Source organism: Peromyscus leucopus, chromosome 23, assembly GCF_004664715.2.
Source record: "Peromyscus leucopus breed LL Stock chromosome 23, UCI_PerLeu_2.1, whole genome shotgun sequence".
NCBI classification, from domain to species: domain Eukaryota; kingdom Metazoa; phylum Chordata; class Mammalia; order Rodentia; family Cricetidae; genus Peromyscus; species Peromyscus leucopus.
The window spans coordinates 15264440-15285356 of record NC_051082.1 but is presented as its reverse complement, the minus strand read 5'-3'; the positions used below and the strand labels follow the sequence as shown (position 1 = coordinate 15285356).

General features: G+C 53.9%; 1 protein-coding gene across 2 annotated transcripts in view; it reads right to left on the bottom strand.

Moving 5' to 3' along the window:
* Hip1r (huntingtin interacting protein 1 related) overlaps positions 1-18175 on the bottom strand; it is a 30564-nt gene extending 12389 nt beyond the window's left edge. The window contains exons 1-4 of one of the 2 annotated variants that reach the window (XR_005089912.1): positions 17964-18175; positions 1235-1298; positions 855-997; positions 563-619 (exon numbers count right to left, since the gene is read on the bottom strand). Coding sequence is in view for 1 of the 2 variants with exons in the window: in XM_028885826.2 (XP_028741659.1) it covers positions 563-619; positions 855-997; positions 1235-1298; positions 17964-18056 (357 nt within the window). In the remaining variant the exon portion in view is untranslated. The remainder of the gene's footprint in view (positions 1-562; positions 620-854; positions 998-1234; positions 1299-17963) is intronic. The other variant, XM_028885826.2, reaches the window with a different exon arrangement.
* Between the last annotated feature and the right edge of the window lie 2742 nt (positions 18176-20917).

The following is a 20917-nucleotide window of genomic DNA, read 5'->3' as shown; positions in this document are numbered from 1 at the left end:
CAGAGAGCCCTTGGTCAGGGCACAGCAGTTCTGAGCTGGGGCGCTTTAGTAAAGCGCTGGTGGCAGACAGGGGAGGCCATTCTGGCCTGGACGTAGAGTCCAGCTCCCTCTTGCAAATGTCACGGTGTGTGGCCACACCAGCCGGGCCCGTGTCCACGGCAGGCACTGTGGTGAGTCAATAGTGTGGTGAATCAAACAGGCAGCACCCTCCTCCTGAGATCCACTCGGCTAAGTGTCCAGGAGAGCTCAGAGAACGAGGCCTGGGGCCCTCTTCCCTCTGACTACTGAGTCAGAGAATTATAACCTGGCTTCTGGAGCCGCACTCTGGGGGAGCCTAGGAGTCCCCGCTCTCCACACAGGCACGGGGATGCGAACTTTTTCAACTCTTGGGGACTAACGGGCTTGCTCTAAGGAGGTGGAGGCCGATCAGCCGCCTAGGCCCCAACAACACGGCCGCAACCCCCCCCCCCCACTGGAGTTTGGCCTACACGGTAACCCTGCGACAATTCCAGCCGCTGCCCAGAGGGAGGCAAGAGCGCCCCGGATGCTGCCCCACACCTACCCACAGGTCGCCGATCTCCCGTATGTTGCTCCGGTACCGCTGGCAATCATGCAGCACCTGTGGCCAGGAGGAGGGTGAGGACACAGAACCAACCGTGAGAGGCCCCTCCCGACCCAGGACAGGGTGGACAAGGTAAAGGGCCGTGGGCAGGGACGGACAGTCCAGAGCCAGGGGGACAGACAGAAGGACAAAGCTGTACACTTCCAAGGGACACTGTGGGTACTGTCAGCTGTGGAATGGAGGCTTTGCCCTACTGAGGCTGTGGGAACGAAGGGCTGGGGCCACTGCTCACGTTGGGGTGTCCGTCTCGGAGGACCTTGTGAAGGACATGGCAGAACTTCCAGCTGAGGATGGAGCTGCTGGGCAGCGGCAGGCCAATGGCGTAGGACCAGAAGGTGAAGGCCCCCTTCTCATGGTGAGTGCCCAGAATGATGCCTTAGAGGGTCAAGGCCAAGTGAGGGACAGACTGAGCGTGGGCAGTTAGGTGTTCTGCAGACAGCCCCTCTGACTGGGGCCTGGCACTTTCTGCAGTGTCCCAAGTTCCCATCCACCCCAGGTCACGACCACTAGAGTTCTGAGGTCATGCTCTCCCGACCCAGCACACCCTGGGTCAGCAGCATGCTCAGCCCAGTCTCCTGACACCTCCCCAGGACCCAAGGGGCACAAGGATACGCCGGGCATGCTTCTCCTTCACAGGGGCCTCCTGGCTGTTGATGGCTTTGCTGATGCTGATGGCCTGTGAGGGAGACAGGGCAGGATTAGACCCCCGCCTGCAGCTTGTCTTCTGGCAAGGAGAGGGAAGAATGCCTTCTCGGAGCCATGCTGAGGAACCTTCTCTTACATGACCTGGAGCTGACGTCAGTGCCACAGGCGACCAAGAGCTCCAGGCTCAGGGGGGCAGGGAGACACGGCGGAAAGCTGGGCTGTGCCTCAGAAAGGCACGACTGATCTACCTCACATTGCTCTCCCTGAGGAGGCCCCCGATTCCAGGAGGAGAGGCTAAGGCCACGGCCCGACATAGCATCCTCCGTCCAAGTTCGCCACCAGGAAAAGCAGTCGACTTGGCCCTTGGCCCAACTGAACCCCTTGTCCTCACATTGCTCCTTCTAGAAAAGGACACGTCACCCCTTTTCCTGTACAGCAGGGCCCAGGGCGAGGACGCCAGCTGCCAGGCTCACCAGAACCACGCAGAAGCCAGGCCCGGTCATTGGCTGCCACTCATGTGCCTGCTCATGCCACCGAGGAGGACAATGGTGGCCCCCTGAAGATGGGGACGGCCAAAGGAAAGTCTGCCTGGCACCTGGCTGTTGTCACCAGAGAAGGAAGAAGCCTCACACTTGACCAAACCACAGCCATGGTCCTGAAGATGGCTCTTGCCTCCGCTGGCCACATCTTATTTCCCCAGCTCCACACCAGCCGGGAAGGCTTCCTTGAGACAGGAGGCCAGGGCACAGAACAAACACCGTCCTCACCCAGTCCCCCTGAGACTCCACCGGCAGGGACAGGGCTGGGAGCTCAGATGAGCCTCTGTTCCAGGTCACTGTGTTTATGAACTGAAAAGAGCTCCCCAGGCCTCGGGCAGGGGGGTGGAATGGACTGACAGACACAGATCCAGAGGCCGGGGCATGCAACGGACCCAGACAGTGCCCTCACCCAGATGAGTGGAGAAGCCACACTGGGCAGGCCACTTGGGGACACACTCAACAGGCCAGCAAGGGCTGGACAGGGTGATATGTTCTCTTTCTCTGCCTCTCCCAAAAACCACCATGCTCTCTCAGGGCAGTATCTGAGCAGTAACGCCCCACTTGTCAGGGAAGTGGTTCCCCAACAGTGGAGGCTTCAGGCCTACAGTGGATGCTTCAGGCCCACAGTGGATGTCTCAGGCCCACAGTGGATGTCTCAGGCCCACAGTGGATGTCTCAGGCCCACAGTGGATGCTTCAGGCCCACAGTGGATGTCTCAGGCCCACAGTGGATGTCTCAGGCCCACAGTGGATGTCTCAGGCCCACAGTGGATGTCTCAGGCCCACAGTGGAGCTCACCCCCCCCCCACAGTGTCTCAGGCCCACAGTGGATGCTTCAGGCCCACAGTGGATGTCTCAGGCCCACAGTGGATGTCTCAGGCCCACAGTGGATGCTTCAGGCCCACAGTGGATGTCTCAGGCCCACAGTGGATGTCTCAGGCCCACAGTGGATGTCTCAGGCCCACAGTGGATGTCTCAGGCCCACAGTGGATGTCTCAGGCCCACAGTGGATGTCTCAGCCACATGTCTCAGCCCACAGTGGATGTCTCAGCACATGTTAAGCAGGCTGGCTCAATTTTCCCATAAGAGTAGTTAACCTGGTAGGGCTCCGGTTTCCTTTCTGCTCTGATGTACAGAATAACAAACGCAGGGTGGCCACCCGGTAGCTGTGGCAAGACTGCCCCTGTGCACATCAAGGGTATGTCACCTCTACCGAGGGAAGAAGACTGGCACAATGGCAGCCATGGGGACAATCAGAGAGACCTGGCAAATGCCAGCACTGCACAAACCTCCCGGAAGCAACCTGGGAGACGGCTGGCATGCTGTTTTCTTAGAGGAAGCAGAAGCCCAGAGGGGTCTGGTGTCTTGTGTACCCTGGCCTGCTGTGAGCCAGGGCTGCTGGACTCCATGCTGAGTCCTAGAGTGACTGAGACACCAGCGACAGCTGGCTCTCCTTTGGCAGGGGTCATGTGGTAAGTGAGCTGGGCCACCCCGAGCAACAGGCGAGCAGCTGTGGCCCACAGCACGCAGTGTCCGTCCGTCCGTCCGTCCGTCTCTGGGCTGTGCAGCCCAGTCTTCCTTACAGTGATACCTGAGCTGGGAGTTGGCTCAGTGATGAATGCCACCTGTCCTGGAAGACGCCGGCTGGGGAGGAAGGGAGGAGACGGAACTGCCCGGTGAACTGCCCGGTGGCCCAGATGACGAGGACCTGGGAGGGGTGAGGCACTCGCGTGTGGTGAGTACAGTCTGGGGATGGGTAAGCAGGGAATCTTCTCCTCTGAGGGAAAAGGCCCCCAAGAGGCCATGATGAAACCTTTCAGACCCAGACCCCAGACCCCCCCCCCCCCCAGCCTGCAGCAGAGCCCCTGCTTTTCTTTGCCTTAAAACAAAAACCAAAACCAGGGGCTGGAGAGATGAGCTCATGGGTTAAGAGCACACTGTCTGCTCTTCCAAAGGTCTCAAGTTCAGTTCCCAGCATCAACATCAGGAGGCTCACAACCACTTCTAACTCCAGCTCCAGGACTGGACCACTGGCCTCTTTGGCACCTGCACAGACACATATATGGTTAAAAATTGGAGATTTTGCTCAACATCCTTAGTCATCAGAGAAATGCAAATCAAAATGACTCTGAGATACCACCTGTCAGAAGAGCTCTGATCAAAAACACCGATGACAGTCTATGTTGGAGAGGATGTGGAGCAAAGGGAACATTCCTCCACTGTTGGTGGGAGAGCAAACTTGTACAACCACTGTGGAAATCAGTGTGGCACTTTCTCAGAAAATTGAGAATTGATCTACCTCAAGACCCAGCCATACCATTCTTGAGCATATAACCAAGGAATGCCCAATCATACCACAAAGATACATGCTCAGCTATGTTCACAGCAGCATTATTCATAATAGCCAGAACCTGGAAACAATCTAGATGCCCGTCAACTGAAGAATGGATTAAGAAAATGTGGTACACATACACAATGGAGTACTACTCAGCAGAGAAAAACAATGGCATCATGAAATTTGCAGGCAAATGGATGAGTAACCCAGACTCAGAAGGACAAACATGGTATGTATTCACTTATAAGTGGATAATAGATAAAAAAGCAAAGGACAACCAGATCGCAACCCACAGAACCAGGGAGGCTACCTAGCATCGAGAACCCTAGAATGACTGTGGCTTATAGCAAGTTTTAGGTTTGCCCAATCACTGGACAAGCTTTAGTGAAACATTTCACTATTAGGATAAGAATTTGTACCGCATCAAGCTGATGAAAGAATATGCTGGCTGTACTTTCAGGAGGGGAGGCTAAAGTCTTTCTAGATTATGGATTAGCTTATAGAAAAATGTCCGCCGTAAATCAAACAGTGAAGGGGAAGATGAATACGAATCTCACTTATACAACTTTTTTTGTTGTTTGTTTTGTTTTTGTTTTTTGAGACAGGGTTTCTCTGTGTAGCTTTGGAGCCTGTCCTGGAGCTCACTCTGTAGACCAGGCTAGCCTCGAACTCACAGAGATCCACCTGCCTCTGCCTCCTGAGTGCTGGGATTAAAGGTGTGTGCCACCACCGCCAGGCGCACTTATACAACTTAAGTAAAACATAGCTCTCTGAACAGATGAAGATAGGTTTCTTCTGTATCCCAGAATCTAGTCAGTATTTATGTGTATAATTCAGCTATTATTTGGCTTAAAAGGGCTTATTGGGAAATGTTACCATTTTTTACTATTTTCTACAGAGAAAATATTTTCCAGTTTCAAATAACTCTAGACTTTGGATTATCACCTGTTTTTATGTTAAAAAAAACAAAAAAAAACATTTAAGTGGAAAATGCTGAAGGACCACTGAATTCGATGTTGTATTCACATATCTCTATCTATATAAAATAATGATTATAAATGTTTAAAAAGGAGAAGTGCAAATGTGTATTTAACAAGTTTTAGATTTTCAACACTGTATACAAACTCCTTTGTTACAAATAAATATTTATACTTCTAAAAAAAAAGTATCAAAAAAAAAAATTGGAGATTTCTACATCCACCTTGGCCAGCAAAGTAACAATCTGAGGAGGCAGAGAAGGTCGTTTACTTCAACACGACTCAGTAGCCGGTGTTGGTTCAAACTTTGAGGGTCTGACTCCTAAAAATCTCTTTCGTGTGTGTGTGTGTGTGTGTGTGTGTGGTGTGTGTGTGTGTGTGTGTGTGTGTGTGTGGTGTGTGTGTGTGTGTGTGTGTGTGTGTGTGAGAGAGAGAGAGAGAGAGAGAGTGAGAGATGTGATGTGTGTGTGTGTGGGGGGGGGGGGGGGGGGGGGGGGGGGGTGTGTGTGTGTGTATGTGTGTGTGTGTGTGGTTTGTGTGTGTGGTGTGTGTATGTGTGGGTTCATGGGTGTGGGGCGGTGTAGAAGTCAGAGGACAACTTGAAGGAGTCCGCTCTCTCCTTCCACGTGACTCCCAGGATCCAGACTCCAGGTGTCAGGCTTGGTGGTACCCTGACCCTTAACAGCTGAGCCGTTTCAGTACCCCACCCTTTGTTACAACAGGGTGTCGAGGAGCTTGGTTCAAACTCACTACGGAGCTGAGGCTGAACTTGAACTCCTGATCCAAGTGCGGGGATTAAAGGCATGCGGTGGCCCCGCCACCACCCGGCAGGCACGCAGGCCTCTGCTTCCTTGAGCCCCCAACATGCACCACACCTCTCACCACGAGACCCCTGAGCCCCAAGGAGCACCAGACCCTCGGCTGGCTCCCTTGCTGATGCTGTTTGGACAGGGTGGGTCTCTTCCATAGTTCTGTCCATCCTGAAACTTACGTAAAGGGTGGCTTGGAAGACAGAGCTCTCCTGCCTTCACCTCCCAAGTGTGTGTGCCACACTAGCTGCCCTTGGCCCTCTTTAAATCTGATTTATGATTCTCCAAATGCCCATCTGATAGTGTTCCTCTCTGTCACCCCATGGCATGTCAGTGGCACATGGCAGCAGTCTCTCCTCGGTGTGTGTGGCTGCTGCCCCCACACTTACAGTGCAGAAGGGAGGAGGTCATGAGGTACTGAGGAATGCAACCCGGGAGGGACCATGGCAGGGTCTTCTGTGGAGGGCCTGGGCGCCGCCCACCCCTGAGCTGGCCACCAGGGATAGGACCGTGACAGCTAGGCATCCTGTGCAGGCGCAGGCTGGCTCCCGGGAACACAGGCCCGTTGTGTGCAGGGTGGGCAGATGTGTGGGGTGGCCAGCGCCACACAAGGAGACCCAGTGCTCACACAGTGGGAGTCTGTAGGGACTCCTGGCCCTCACTCCGCCTCCCAGGCAGCAGCGGGCAGCCAGGGGTGACAGCCAGCCCCCTCCCCTGGGCTTCCCACGTGGATTTTCCCCAGCGAGGCGGCTGTGGGGCACATCTGAGCAAAGAGAGGAGTGAAGAGAACCTCAGACCCTCACAGTGTGCGGAACAGAGTCTGACGGACTCTAGTATGCTCGCTCTCTTCTGAGGCTAAAGTGTGATATGGTCTGACCTCAGTGAAACTTGGGGTTCTGGAACCAGATCACCCTCACCCTCACTCAGCAGGTGGAAAACCGCAAAGTTAAAGGGGAGGGAGGAGGGAATCCCTGGCCCAGAACATTCTTCTATCATCCTGGTCCATCAGGAGCAGCAGCAGCTGCACTCAGGCAAAGGTGATCCCTCCTAGCTCTCAGGGTCCACCACTCTGGAGAGACCTCAGGGAAGGGCAACCCACCCGAGTCCTGTTTGCCTCCTCAGGAAGCCAAGAAGAGCCATTGCCATACAATTGAGTGAAGAGGAAGCGTGCACCTGGGGATCCCAGAGATACAGGAGGGGATCTCTCTCCCTTTCTCTCTCTCTTTCTCTCTCCCTTTCTCTCTCTCTTTCTCTCTCCCTTTCTCTCTCTCTTTCTCTCTCCCTCTCCCTTCCTGTTTCTCTCTGTGTGTCTCTCTCCGTCTCTGTCTCTGTCTCTCTCTCTCTCCCTCTCTCCTCTCTCTCTGTCTGTCTCACTATGTAGCCCTTGCTGGTCACTATATAGACCAAGCTAGCTTTGAACTCAGAGATCCACTTGTCTCTGCCTCTCAAGTGCTGGGATTAGAGGGGTGCGCCACATGCTTGGCCCCATTGCCCACTTCTGCCTGGCCCCCTCAGTCAGCGAGGGGACAGTTCTGGAGGAAATGGCAATAATGGACTCCATGGCGACTGTGAGATGCCTGGAAATTGCTAGGGGACCTGCAGAGGAAGATGGCGGTCAGCAGACATGGCAGAGGGTGGGCGTGTGGACCACGCCTATGCCCCAGGAACCAGCAGTCGCTGACGGGGTATCTGCATCCTGCTCCATTCGGTGCCGGCAGCAGGACGGACTGAGGACTGACCCTCGGGAGGGCGGCGGATGGAGGAAGCGCAGGGCAGCCACACAGGCCCATGGGAGGATAAAGGCCTCCCAGCCCCGAGACAGACTCGCCAACGCAGCCAAGCTCAAAGAACCCACACCATGTGCCACAGGGCCAGCAACCAGGTCCCAGTACCATAAGGATTCCATCCCTGTGCCAAGGGCTTGGCCAAGGTACCTCACCAGGTCTTCAGAAGGACACTGAGGCTTCGAGAGTCAGCCACTTACCCCAGGTCACAAAAGTAAAACACACTGTGTCACTCTACCCAGGCCTGTACCTACCTAAGCATCCACACATCACAACAGGACAACCCTCGTGTGGTCATGTCTGAGACTCTCATGGGAACAGCTACAGGGGAGGGCAGAGCGTCTGCCCACTGTCCCTCGGCTCCAAGTGGTTGGCAAGTCTCACTCCCAGGCCCCTGGTTCTGGAGAATGACAGAGGCAGCCTCTCCGGTTCTCTGAAGGGACAGTTCAGGAAGAAGCTTCCATGTGGGTGTCCTTTCAGCCCACTCCGAAATCAAGCTTCCCAGGCTCCCCAAGCACAGAGGACCTGGCCTGACTAAAATCAGGACATGGATTCTGGACTGTGGGATTGTTTAAGACATGGGTGATAAAGGGCTAGCCTGGGTGGACAGGCAGACAGATGGAGCCAGGACACACACACGGACACACACACGGGGACACACACACACGGACACACACACACACACCCCGTCTCACGCCTTGGTGCTGTACTCTTAACGCTGGACCTGCCCTTCGCCTCCCTACCTTGGATCCTCATAGCAGCTTCAATCTCATGTCCAAGTTGGACAACAGCCCAGGGGAGCCCAAGTCCTCGGGGTGTACCTGCCCTGCGTATCCACGACAACGCCATTCTTCCTGTCTCAGAAAAAAGAGATGCCATGAAGAGCGGGTCCGGTGAAGCCCACTGGACCATGACCTACAGGGGTCCCCGCAGGCATCTAGAGGGTCCTGTCTCAGCAGAGGAGACACTGTCTACATGAGCACATGGGAGTGAGGTGCTCTGGGTGAGAGACTGGCTGTGCATTCAGTGCTAACACACCACCCCCTGTGGCCATCCAGCACACGGAGGAGCCATGGTGGGGTTGGCAAGGGGGTTGTGGGACTCCTCAGACAGTGCTCATAGTGTCAGCCCCATGTTCTGCAACCTACAGCCCAGTGGGCCCAGAATAAAGGTGGACTGGATTCGCCACCTGCTTTTCCGGGAGCCCACACACCCAAGACAGGTGGCTCCTTTCACCCAGTTTCTCTGCTGTTGGCTGCAGCACCTCAGCTGGGTGCCCCTAACACACCGCAGACACTGCTTTAGTCCTGTGCCTTGACTTTAGCTCCCCCAGCTGTGAAGCAGAGAACTCTGGGGCCTCCTTGAAAGTGAAGACACAGCAGCTCTAGACAAGAGCTCCTGTCCAGCACGCACGCACGCACGCACGCACGCACGCGGCCTTGGGCTCCATCCCCAGCAAGCGGAAGGAAAACCCAATCAACGCACAGCACTGTCAAATGCGTCTCTATGACTCTCCCGTCACACTTCTGAGCCTCTTGGTGGCCTGTCCATAGCTACTCTAACTAGGCTGTAAGACATCCTGGATTTTTTTGGTTTTGTTTTTGAGAGCCTATGACTAGCCAGGAACTCACAGAGATCCGCCTGCCTCTACCTCCCAGTGCAGGCATTAAAGGTGTGCGCCCCCATGCCTGGCTGTATCCTGTTTAATTTCACATCTGAAAGTGTCTTGTTAGATTATCACTTACACTCTGTCTCCAATTCCATGAACACACAGGCACCCCATCCATGAATTTCATACTCAATAGATTTGACCAAATGCCAATTAAAATATTCAAGGAGAAAACTCTGCATTTGGACTGCCCACACCCAGCCTCTGTCCCATAAGTCCCTGAGCAACAGAGGATACCAGATCATGTTGTGTAATTGATATCAGGTCCATGATTTAAATCATGTGAGTGGATGTGTATAAACCACATATGTGAAAACTGCACATTTATACAAGGAACTTGAACATCTATGGATTCTGGTGTGTTTGTTTTGAGACAGGGTCTCACTGCGTAGCCCTGGCTAGCCTGGAACTCACTATGTAGACCAGGCTTGGCCTAGAACTCACAGAGATCTGCCTCCTGAATGCTGGGATTAAAGATGTGTGTCAACAGGTCCCTCAGATCCTGATATTTTCAGAGGTTCTGGACCTAACTCCCTAGACCAGTGGTTCTCAACCTATGGGTCGCAACCCCTTTGGGGGGGGATGTCAAATGACTCCTTCACAGGGGGTCGCATATCAGATATCCTGTATATCAGATATTGACATTACAATCCATTACAGTAGCAAAATCACAGTCATGAAGTAGCAGTGAAAATAACTGTACGGTTGGGAGTTACCACAACATGAGGAACTGTATTAAAGGGTCACAGCATTAGGAAGGCTGAGAACCACTGCCCTAGACACTGAGCAACGACCATACATCTTCCCCTCTGTGGCGTCTCCAGGACAGTCAATAAATCTTTATTGGACACGTGTCAGAGGGGGCACTTGAGACACAAGCTCTTTCAGACCTAAGCCCTGGGTAACTTCAAGGAAGTGTCTTTCTCCAGCTAATAACTGAGCCGCTAGAGTTAATTATTAAGGTAGCTTTAAAACAATTTCTATTTTTAAAATCTCCCCTGAAATGAATCAACTGAAGCCTCCTTGTGTGGTTATCACGAGGCCTAACAGCAGCAGTTGGCAGGGACAGGCAGGTTCCTCAAGAGCCCGGGCTCAGGGCTGTTGGCAGGGCGGTGAATTATTTTGCTCTGTGATTCCAAAGACTGGCTTGGAGGACAGAGTGCTCTCATTCAAACACTTTTGCTACCTCAAAGGCCATTGATGACCACAAACACAGGAGTTCTGTAGCTGAGGAAGCGAAGAAGGGGCCACGTGCAAAGCAGCGAAGAGACCGAAGGCCGGGTCACTTCAGCAGACAGGAAGTCAGCAGCGACTGGTCCTGGTTCATTCAACTGCGCCCCTCTTCACGCAAGTCTCCTGTCCCTTCGCTCCTGGCCTCCCCATCATCCCACCATTCAGGAAACACAGGCATGACTCTGCACAGTCCACACCTCGAAGGACAGCATGAAAGTCCCGGGAAAGAATCTGTCCATGGTCACTATTGACAAATTCATGGCCCAACCCATTGCCACCCCAGCTCCAGACTTGGTGGGCGGAAGAGAGAGAGAAAGATGTGGTCCTGAGTCAGACCTCTGCTGTGCCAAAATCTAGACGGACAGGGAGGCAGCTGGGCGGTTTTGTTCCCAAGGTACTGGTGATGTCAACACAGACCTGACTGTCCCACAAGCCAGAGGACTGAGTCACACCCAGGCAGCCGAACCTACTGCAGTTGGCGGCTTATGGTTACGTAGCAAGACCAAGAAAAAAGTCCTGCCGGGACTAATGTCCTCCTCCATGGGCTTGCTCAATCCAGTATGGTGCTGTGGGCCATGGAGGCCAGGACCTCTCGGGCTTACCAGTTCCCAAGGCTGTCCTTCCTATGAGGCTCAGTGGAGCCCTAAGGAGGTCACACGGTCCCCACTTGAGGATCTCAGGTATGGCGGTGGGCGTATCTGAACAGCAGCTGACCCTGGAAGGAAACACATACCCAACCCCACAGCGGCCACTTCTTCCTGCTCGGCAGGCTGGCTGTGACGTGTCCACGTCACCGAACTTGTTCAGTGACCTGTCTTCCAGAAGCCAATGAAAACAGCCAAATTAACAGTACAAAGCAAAAAAGGAAGATTTAGTCAACGTGGCCACACTGGGAAGAGGGGCAAAGATCTAATGACCCCCTCAAGTCCACTTTCAGGGTTCTGCAGTCAGATTAAAGTTTAAACAGAGAGCCATGGCCAGGAACATCCCAGCGGACCCTGTGAGGACGCCCCGCTGACCCCCACAGGCTGGGCTGCAGGTCTCAGAACCGACAATCCCCTCAGGAGACAAGTCCCCCTTCCTGCTCTCAGCCTTTCCCTTCTGCCGGTGTCAGATTCCGGGGGAGACCCCCATTTCTTGGGGTCCATTGGTTCAACAGTCCAAGCGAAGAGGTGTGTCTCTCTAGAACAGCAGTCCTCAACATGTGGACTATGACCCCTTTGGGGACACATATCAGATACCCTGCATATCAGATATGTACATCACGACTCATAACGCTAGCAAAATGACAGTTATGAGCAGCAACGACAATAATTTTATGGTTGGGGGGGTCACCACAACGTGAGGAACTGTATGTTGCAGTATTAGGAAGGTGGAGAACCACGAGTCTAGAATATCTTCATTTCTGCCAGGTCACTTATACAGAGGAGCTAGAAGACACCACACATTATGCCATCAGAACCAGAGGGACAAAGGGAAGAAAAGCTTGGGCAGAGGAAGGCAGATGGCGTCATGACCAAGGTGATACTCGAGTTAGCCCTGAAATGAATAGGGGTTCCCAGGTGGAGGAGAGGAGGGGCCAGGCTGGCCAGTACAGCCAGGCTGGCCAAGGCAGTTCCAGGCTGGCCAGGCGTCTCAGGTTAGCCAGCTGACTTTCCCCATCCCTTGCCAATCAGACCTACACCCATAGGGTTTCCACTCACGGCCGGCAGGGACCCAGCTGCTAGGATCAAGTGACCGGCTGGGTTTCATTCACAGGGCTCCTGTACAGCAGCAGCTGGACACTGGCCTCGGAGCTGGGTCAGGGAGGAGCTGCTACCCCATTCAGAAAGGGGACAGGTCTGCAGGGAGTCCCAAGCTGCCTCTACCCCATACTCCCGGGAACCCGTATGGCAGACCACATCTCCACAGGGATGGCTAGGCCTGTGCTGGATGGTCTATAAAAGGTGTACACCAGACACTCGTTCTTGAAGGGATGGTGCCCCATGCACCACCCTCCAGGCACTACCCAGCTGTCCCTCTGTCCAGCAGTCTGACTCGGTTGTCCCCTCACGGCTGGCTATACTTGGGACACAGGGACACTTCCTCTTCCTTCAGTCCTGCCTGCTTTCCTGCATACAATCCAACTGCTTCCACATTTGCTCCACCCCTGCACATGCCGACAGCTACTCCATCGGGGCAGGACTGTGTGATTATTATTGTCTTGAAAGTGGGGAAACAGAGGCACAGAGCAGTGACCCACGTTCTTAACTTCTTGGCACACTTGTCAAAGCTGATGCCCCTTCTCCCCGGGGGAGGGGATACAGTGGTGACTCTTTCCTCTCCCTCTGCACACCCCGATTCTAGGACTAGGTGGAGAGAGGTAGTGGGCGTGCCCTGCCAGTGTGTCCCAGGGGTGCAGAGGAGCAAAGGCAGGAAGAAGGGCGAAGAACGGGCAGCCCAGTCCCGTCCCACCTTGACAGCAAGTGTCCCTTAGGATTGCTCGGCCCGGGAGAGGGGACTTCAGAACTCTGGCAGCCTCAGTCTGGCCCCAGCCCACCTGGGTGCACTGTGAGGGTCTTTAAGGACGGCTGGTCTGGGTTCAAATCATTCGGAGGTTTTTTAAAGCGTTTGTGAGCCCAGCCTGTTCTTCCCTTCCTGACTTTGTCTCCTCTCACTCTGCCAGCTGTGGTGACACTGCATCTGCCTGCTCCTGGGGACACAGTGGACGGAGGGCAGACCACTTCAGCCCCCAAGGCCTCAGCCAGTACCAATTATAACAGCTGGACAGAGCTGGGGGGTTTGGCCATCCACCATGTGGGTTAGGGCTCTTCTCCAACTCTGGGGCTGTTTTTTTTTTTTCCTATTGTTATAAATATGTTGAGTGTGCAAGCATGTAAGTAACATGTTATAATCACACTCCTCCCCCTTCTGCAGGGCTTGGAATCAAACTGGGGCTTCTCAAGTGTAGGCAAGCGCTCTGCGGCTGAGCTTTGACGAGCAGCACCCTGAGCTCTGAGCAGACCAGGGCTGAGTGAGTGACAGCCCCACGTATAGCACGGGATCTGAAAGGATCCCGGAACTTGAGAACTGCTTTCCAGAACTGCTTTCTAGAACTGCTTTCCAGAACTGCCAGAAACCTAGGGCAGGTTCCGGACACCTGCTCGCTCCGGTGGCCTGCCTCTACTAATTAGGTTCTGAGAATCACCTGGCTGAGAAAAATCCACATGCTAGCAATGCCTGGGGGCTCCACCGCCTTGCCAAATCACCCCCATTTGCCATCACTGAGGTCTGGCCGATTCTCACACAGGCAGCTGCTGAATGCCCGAAAGGCTGACTCCGTGGATGAGCAAAATGAGAAATACCCCATTCATACTTAACAGTAATCCGGTGTTAAGAGGGACTGATTCAGGACATGTGCTCGAAGTCAAAGATACAACCCAAACTAACTTCACCTGCCTGTTACCTTGTTCTAGAAGCCAGAAGATGACCTACAATGTATCATACGCCTGGCTTCTCTTCTGCATGGAACTCAGCTGTGCTGCCGTATGGAGCAGCTGCACCCGGAAGTCATGACTTGTCAATAAATGTTAATCTTTACAAGATTTTGGTCCCTCGGGGGCTACTGAGATGTGTCACTGACCTGGAAAACCAAAGGTATGAACCATTTCCATTTGCTGCTGCCTCAGCCCCTGGCTCCCCAGTGGGCACGCCTCACCCCTGACCCTTTCACCTCTGAAGCCAGTGTTTCCCTGGATTGAACCGTGCACTATGATTAAAGGGTTTCTCGGATCCCGACCTGAGAAAGGCCCCTCCCTCTGTCTCTGCATGCTGTGGGTAAATCATGGCTCAGAGAAGCAAATGAAAAGGGCGATGTGTTTTCCCACAGAAAGGAAGATACAATCAGGATGTTCACAGCTTCTAGTTGCAGCGTGGGTCATGGTGTGCTTCAAAGATGGCCTACTTCTTTCAGGAGGTCCCAGATTTTGAACTCTGGGGGTGGACAGACAGGAGAACAGTCAGCCAACTATTTGCTGAGCCGTTACTATGTCCTAGGCACCACTTGTGTTTACTGTATAGTGTGTATAAGCCCCTCTTGGCTGCTATAACAAATTGCTACAGTTTTAGTAAGCAGCTCGGATACATTTCACAGTTCCGCAGTCCAGAAGTCTGGAATGTTCTCATAGCCCATGCACTGGCCCTGCAGGCAAGGATGACTTTGAACATTTAATCCTCTTGCTCTGTCCCCCACCCCCAAATCCTGGGGTTACAGGCATGCACCACCATGATAGAGCTCTGTGGTGCTGGGGATCAACCACATGGGTTCATGCATGCTGGGCAAGTAGTCTATGCACTGAACTACCTTCCCGGCCCCTGGAATGGGTATCACAGGGTTAAAGGGTTGCGTTTCTTTCTGGAGGTTCTAGGGCAAAATCTGTTTCCCTGCCTTCTCCGGTTTATAAAGGATGGTATTATTCCTTAACTGTCGGCTCTTTCAACGCTGCGTGCAGCCAGCAGAGTGTCATCTCGTGTCACTGGGACCACCTGCCGCTCCTGCTTCCCTCGTCTCCATTTAGGGACCCTTGCTACATAGGGCCCACCTGGTGACTCATACTAACCTCCCATCTCAAGGTCAGTGGGTGAGCAACTGATTCCATCTGCAATCGGAGTTACGCAAATAATACATTGAGTTAGGCTGCGGTCATCTTTGCAGGGACGTGACTCAACCTACCTCCCAGTATCTCACGAGTACACTCTTCCAGAAACACAGAACCAGCCCTGCTTTCGGCAGAAAAAGCAGGCTCTGTAGTCAGACCACTTGCCCTTAACACAGACGAGAGAGATCAGATCTACCCTGTCCACGAGTATGCTCTAAGAAGTCACGCCGTCTTTTTAAAGGTCTGGGATTCAGACTACAGGTACAATGAGCTGCGCAGCATTTTATATTCAAAACGCGACATTTTGAAAAGGGGTCTTATCCGCGAAGGGACTACAGTCATGGGGCTGGGCGGACGGTCTCTGGGACACGCCACCGGGGTCCGAAGCTCATAATGCAAGCGCCAGCTGCCAATGGAAGGATGACTGCCTCCCTCGACACTCCTGAGAGGTAACCACAGAGTTCTGTGCAAAACAGGGCGTGTCCTGTCCACAGAGCAAACAAGTAAGCATTCCTCTTCCTCCGGGCCCCAGGAGCCCGGAGGAGAGACTGCCAGGTTGCTGAGGATTTCACTTCCAAGCTAGCTGCCCCATGGCCGCCACCCTGCCACAGTCAATGTCAAGACAGGCGGTGTGTTCCAAAGGGAAGCAGCTCCTAGTACTGGATGTGCTTTTTTCTATCCCAACGGAGACGCGGAAGCGGTAACCAGGGCTCTCTCTAGGCCTAACTTGCAAGGAGCCAGGCTGGCGGCTTGCTCGATATTTCTGGGAATGATCTAATTAAATATTAACCACTTACAAACTCTCATTCTTACATCCCTCACTAAGTCACCGTGAAGACACATAGCCGGATGCCGGGCTCAGGCTCTCTCTCTCTCCTGTGAAAAAGTTGCTCTGGAGTGGGTGAGCCCCATGAGACTCCTCAGTACAAAGTTACGCTTCGTGAGCAATCCCTTCAATCCCTCAAAAACTCAAGGAGGGCAGGCAAGATGGCTCAAGCAGGTAAAGGCGCCTGCGGATAAACCAGACAACCTGGATTTGATTCCTGGAACACACAGGGTGAGAGGAGAGGAAGCCTGCATGTTGTCCTCTGACGTCCACTCATGGGCTGTGGCGCTTAAGTGTGCACGCACACAATAAACAAACGCACTAAAAGTTTTAAAAATGGACAAAGCCAAGTCAAAAGTACCACCTCACTTACAAACCAACCACCTACCACATGTGGCTCTGTCCCCCTGACATTCAGGAAGGTTACCCTTGACATAATCATTAAAGCGGAAGATCAATGAACTTGACCTTTAAAATCCCATCTCCTCCCCCATCTCTTCCTGCAGCTAAAATCAGAGCTTTCTCTGCACCTGCTCAAAAGCAGGGGGTCAATTCTAAAACTCATGGAATAAATCAGGGTCCTGATAACACCCAGATTCTCAGTGCCAGCCGTCCATCTCCCTAGGCTCTGCAAGTCTACTAGCACAATTAATTATGTATTAATGACTTCACATCAAACGCCATGTTTGTTTTTCATGATGGGTGATCCAGGCTGGACCAGATGGAGCTCACATGGATACAATAATCATTTGCAAGCCAGGTTGGTACTGACACTTGGCAGGCACGGTTCACTCGAGTCCTGAAGTTTATTACTATCATAGTCCATCAGAAGCACAAAGGTTAGATCTCACGTTTTCTCCTATTTCAAAACGAAACCGCTTGTGCTAACTTGTTTTGAAAGCAACCGCAGGAGTCCTTGCTCTCTGATCTGACCAAGGGGGGTGGGGGGGAACTCGCCAGTGGCACCCACAAATGCAAATATCAGCAACCTGCTTCAGACTCAGGTGGGAGGAGTCTTTGGCTTCCTTTATTGTTAAAGCTTAAACAGAAAACGCTGCCATTTCGGTCTTGGCTGGCTTAGTCTATCTAGCAAATAATCAAGTAGTGACCATCCCCCTCCCCACTGCGCGTCCACCCAAGACAGGGCAGAGTTTGTAAAACCAAAAGGAGGGAGCCAGACGTGGTGGTGGATGGCCACCATAGCAGCATTTGGGAGGTGGAAGCGGCGGCGGGGATTAGGAGTTCAAGGCTAGCGTGGGGCTACATGAGACCCTGTCCAAGAAAAAAAAAATAGACAAAGCCACACCTGCACCGTGGGTCCTAGAACCCAGAACCCATGCGTGAATGAGGGCGCACCAGGGCATTATTTAATTTTCCACGCCACCTTCTCAGGTCGGGCCCTCTCCCGGGAGAGGAGCGGCGCGTGGGAGCGCAGGAAGGAGCCTGGGAAGTTTCCGTCTGTCAGGCGCCGGTGTTTAACGAGGGGGTGGCAGCCTATTTATAAGTGGGCCCCCGCGCGGGCCAACAAGTCTGGCGACATCCGTGAAAACTTTTCCCCCAGCAGATCATCAGCCAACTGTGCGGCCGTGGAAACAGCAAAAGGGAGCCGGGCGCTTCCCCGGGAAGGCGCCGGGCAGGGCGCGAGGGCGCCCCGGGCCCCGCGCGGCCGGCCGTGCGCACCTGGGCCGCGTCCGCATCCCCGAAGCCCGGCCCGGCGGCGGCGGCGGCGGCAGCGCGGCTTCCGGTCACCTGCGCCGCCCGGGCCGCGGAACCCGCAACCGTCCGCGCAGGGCCGAGCCTACCGAGGGCCCCGCACCACCGCCGCCGCCGCCGCCGCTCGCCCTGCCGCCCTGCCCGCCCTGCCCGCCCTGCCCGCGCCCGCGCTCGCCTGCGTCTTGTCGAACTGCTCGCGCTCGGCCTCCAGGCTGTGGCCCGGCCTGCGGCTCAGCACCCGCGCCGGCACGTTCTTGATGCTGTTCATGTCGCCGCCGTCCGACCGTGTCCCCGGCCCGGCTCCGCGAGAATGAGGCGTCACCGCCCGCGGCCCCGAGCCTAGGCACCCGGAGGCCGCGCGCCGCGCCACGCGGGGAGGAGCCGCCGCCCCTCCCGCCAGTCACTCGGGCCCGTCCAACCGGCGCCCCGCCCTCCCCGGCTCCGCACGCTCCGCCCCCCGCCGCCCCCCCCCCCCGGTCCCCAGGACTCCTGGCGTGCCCCGCCCCCCTGCATCCCCACATCAACCCTAGGATTCCAGGGATACCCTGCCCTGCACCCACCTGGGTCCCTTAGGACTCCCGGGACACCCTGCCCTGCACCCCTCTGTCACCCAGGACGTTCTGCCCTGCACCCCTCTGGTCCCCTGGGACGCCCTACCCAGCACCCCTCTGGTCCCCCGGGGACGCCCTGAGCCCCAAGACTCTGCACCTGCTTTGTCCCCGGGGACTCACGGGGAATGCCCCTTGCACATCTCCTTGCACATCTCCTTGCACACCTCTAGCTCCCCAGGACTTCCCAACACACCCCGCCCCCTGACAAACCAAATCCCCCCTTAGCCCCGCTACATACCCTCTTCTCGCCTCCCAATCTGAGGAAAAATTAGTTGTGCCCCACCGTACCTTCCTCATTCTGGGTCTCCCTCTACAACCTCGGGGTGGCGGGTGGGGGGGTTGGGTGGGGAGACACGGAACCGGAACAAACTGGGTCTCCTTGAGTCTGGTCGGTGGGTAAGCCGCACAGCCAGGCTTCTTTGTCTTTTTAGTTGAGCCCAGCCATCCCTCCAGCCCCCTTGCTTTTTGAGATGAAGCTTCAACGACCTGTCAGAGGAAACGCTACCTTGAGTCAGACGCCTGACCATCGTCTCCCAGGTTAGATGAAGCTCTCTGAGGACCCCGGGGGACAGTTTCTTTGCCATTGCCCGTTCCTTACTGTGCTGACATCCACTGAACATTTCAGAGTTGGACAAGGCCCTCTCCGACACCGAGATTAGCCGTGCTTTATCTAATACCAATCAATGAAAAGCTTCTTCGCCCGAATAACGATAGAGTAACAACAGCAGCCGATATTTGTCAGGTACGGGGCTAAACCCTTTATATGTATTATCTAGTTCCTAATCCTCAGCAATTCACTAAACGGCCATGGTTTCAAATAAAAATAAAAAAGAAGGCGCTGTTTTGCTCTGTGCCAGCTGTTTCTCAGACTTTTTCTCACAGGGGACCAAAGCAGTTATCCTGTAATTTTCACACACACACACACACACACACACACACACACACACACACACACACACACACACACGAGGTCACAGCTCCCACTGGGTATAGCACACCTCCCACAGTGGCCTGTCATTATCAAACACGCCCATTCTTTTTAGTAAACAGAGGCATTAGTGTGCTAGGTGTGGTGCTCACCATCCAGTCATCAGGATTGCAGGATCGCATTTCATCTTTACAGACCAAGAAAAGGGCTTATCTTCACAGCACCCAAGTTCAGTCCCGGCTCTCACAATTGCAAAATGATGCTGTCAGGATGTGGTCTCCCACCTGCCCCGTTTCGAGCCAGTGCGCTCTGACAAGCACGCCACTGACTCGATGATACTGGAGTTCCTATGGCTTTTACAAGTAATGCATCTGCTCGTGAGATTTCTGAGTTGCCGGAGGTCAAGGTGGCCTTGTGTTAACCATCATCCTGCTCTCCATGCCTAGCAGAGCACCTAATACATGACCATGTTTTTTTAAAAAAAATGGGTATGAGGGCCAGCAATGATGCCAAGCTTGATGACCTGAGTTCAAGGCTTGGACCCACATGATGGAAGGAGAGGGAGGACTCTGACCTTTTATTTCGAGCTGTGGCTTGCACATGTACACATACACAAACACATAAAATTTAACTTAAAAAATGAGCATGAGCGCAAGCATGGCAGCACACATCTTTAATGCCAGCACTTGGGAGCCAGAGGCACGGGGCCTCTGTGATTATGCGGCCAGCCTGGTCTACAGAGTGAGTAAAAAAGGCGGTGGAGTATAAAATGAAGGTTTGAAAGAATACACCAGCCCCAGAGAGCAGAGAACAGAATGGGTACTTCACTGTATGCTTATGTTATAAATGGGCATTTCTGGGGGTACAAAGATGCAAACTCCACCCCTTTGATTAATTAAGGGGCCTGGTCCACGCCAGGCTGTCACTAACTGGCCGTGATTCCCTTTTGGTAAATTGTGACGGCTGTTTAATCTTCCTCCAGGGGAATACAGACTAGATCCTGTCTGGGAGAACTCAGGAAGGCAGCAAAGTTTTGGGAGCTCACTGAAAAAGACTGTATGCTGTAATAGCCACTGCCTCACTGACACACACAGGCACGATCCTCCCAGCCCCTCTCGGGTTTCATCTTGCGCCATCCTGGACTATCAAGTCTGCACATGCATCATCCCCCTTCCACAGCCTCAGGGACTTTGCACATGCTGTTACTATACCTGGAATTCTCTTCCTGTTTGCCTGGGAGTGTCTGCCCATCTTGCAGCTCTTGGTTTAGATGCTAGTTCTCTAGGAAGCCTCCCTGATTCCTCCACCCTGACCTATGTGCCAGTATCTCAACATTCTGCATTATAGCACCAGTCTTCCCAGTGATTACTTAGGGTCTGTGTCCCCTACTAGAATGTAAGCAAGGCTTACACTGTTATCTCCCATGGCTGGCAAAGGTGTGTGGTGTGCTCATGATGAATTTGTATGTGTGAGGTGCCAGGATTAAATCCAGGGCCTTGTGCATGCTGGGAAAGTGCTCTATCACTGGGCTATAGCTCCAGCCCTCTTTTTACTTTTCGTTGTGAGATGAGGTCTCACTAAAGTTGCCCA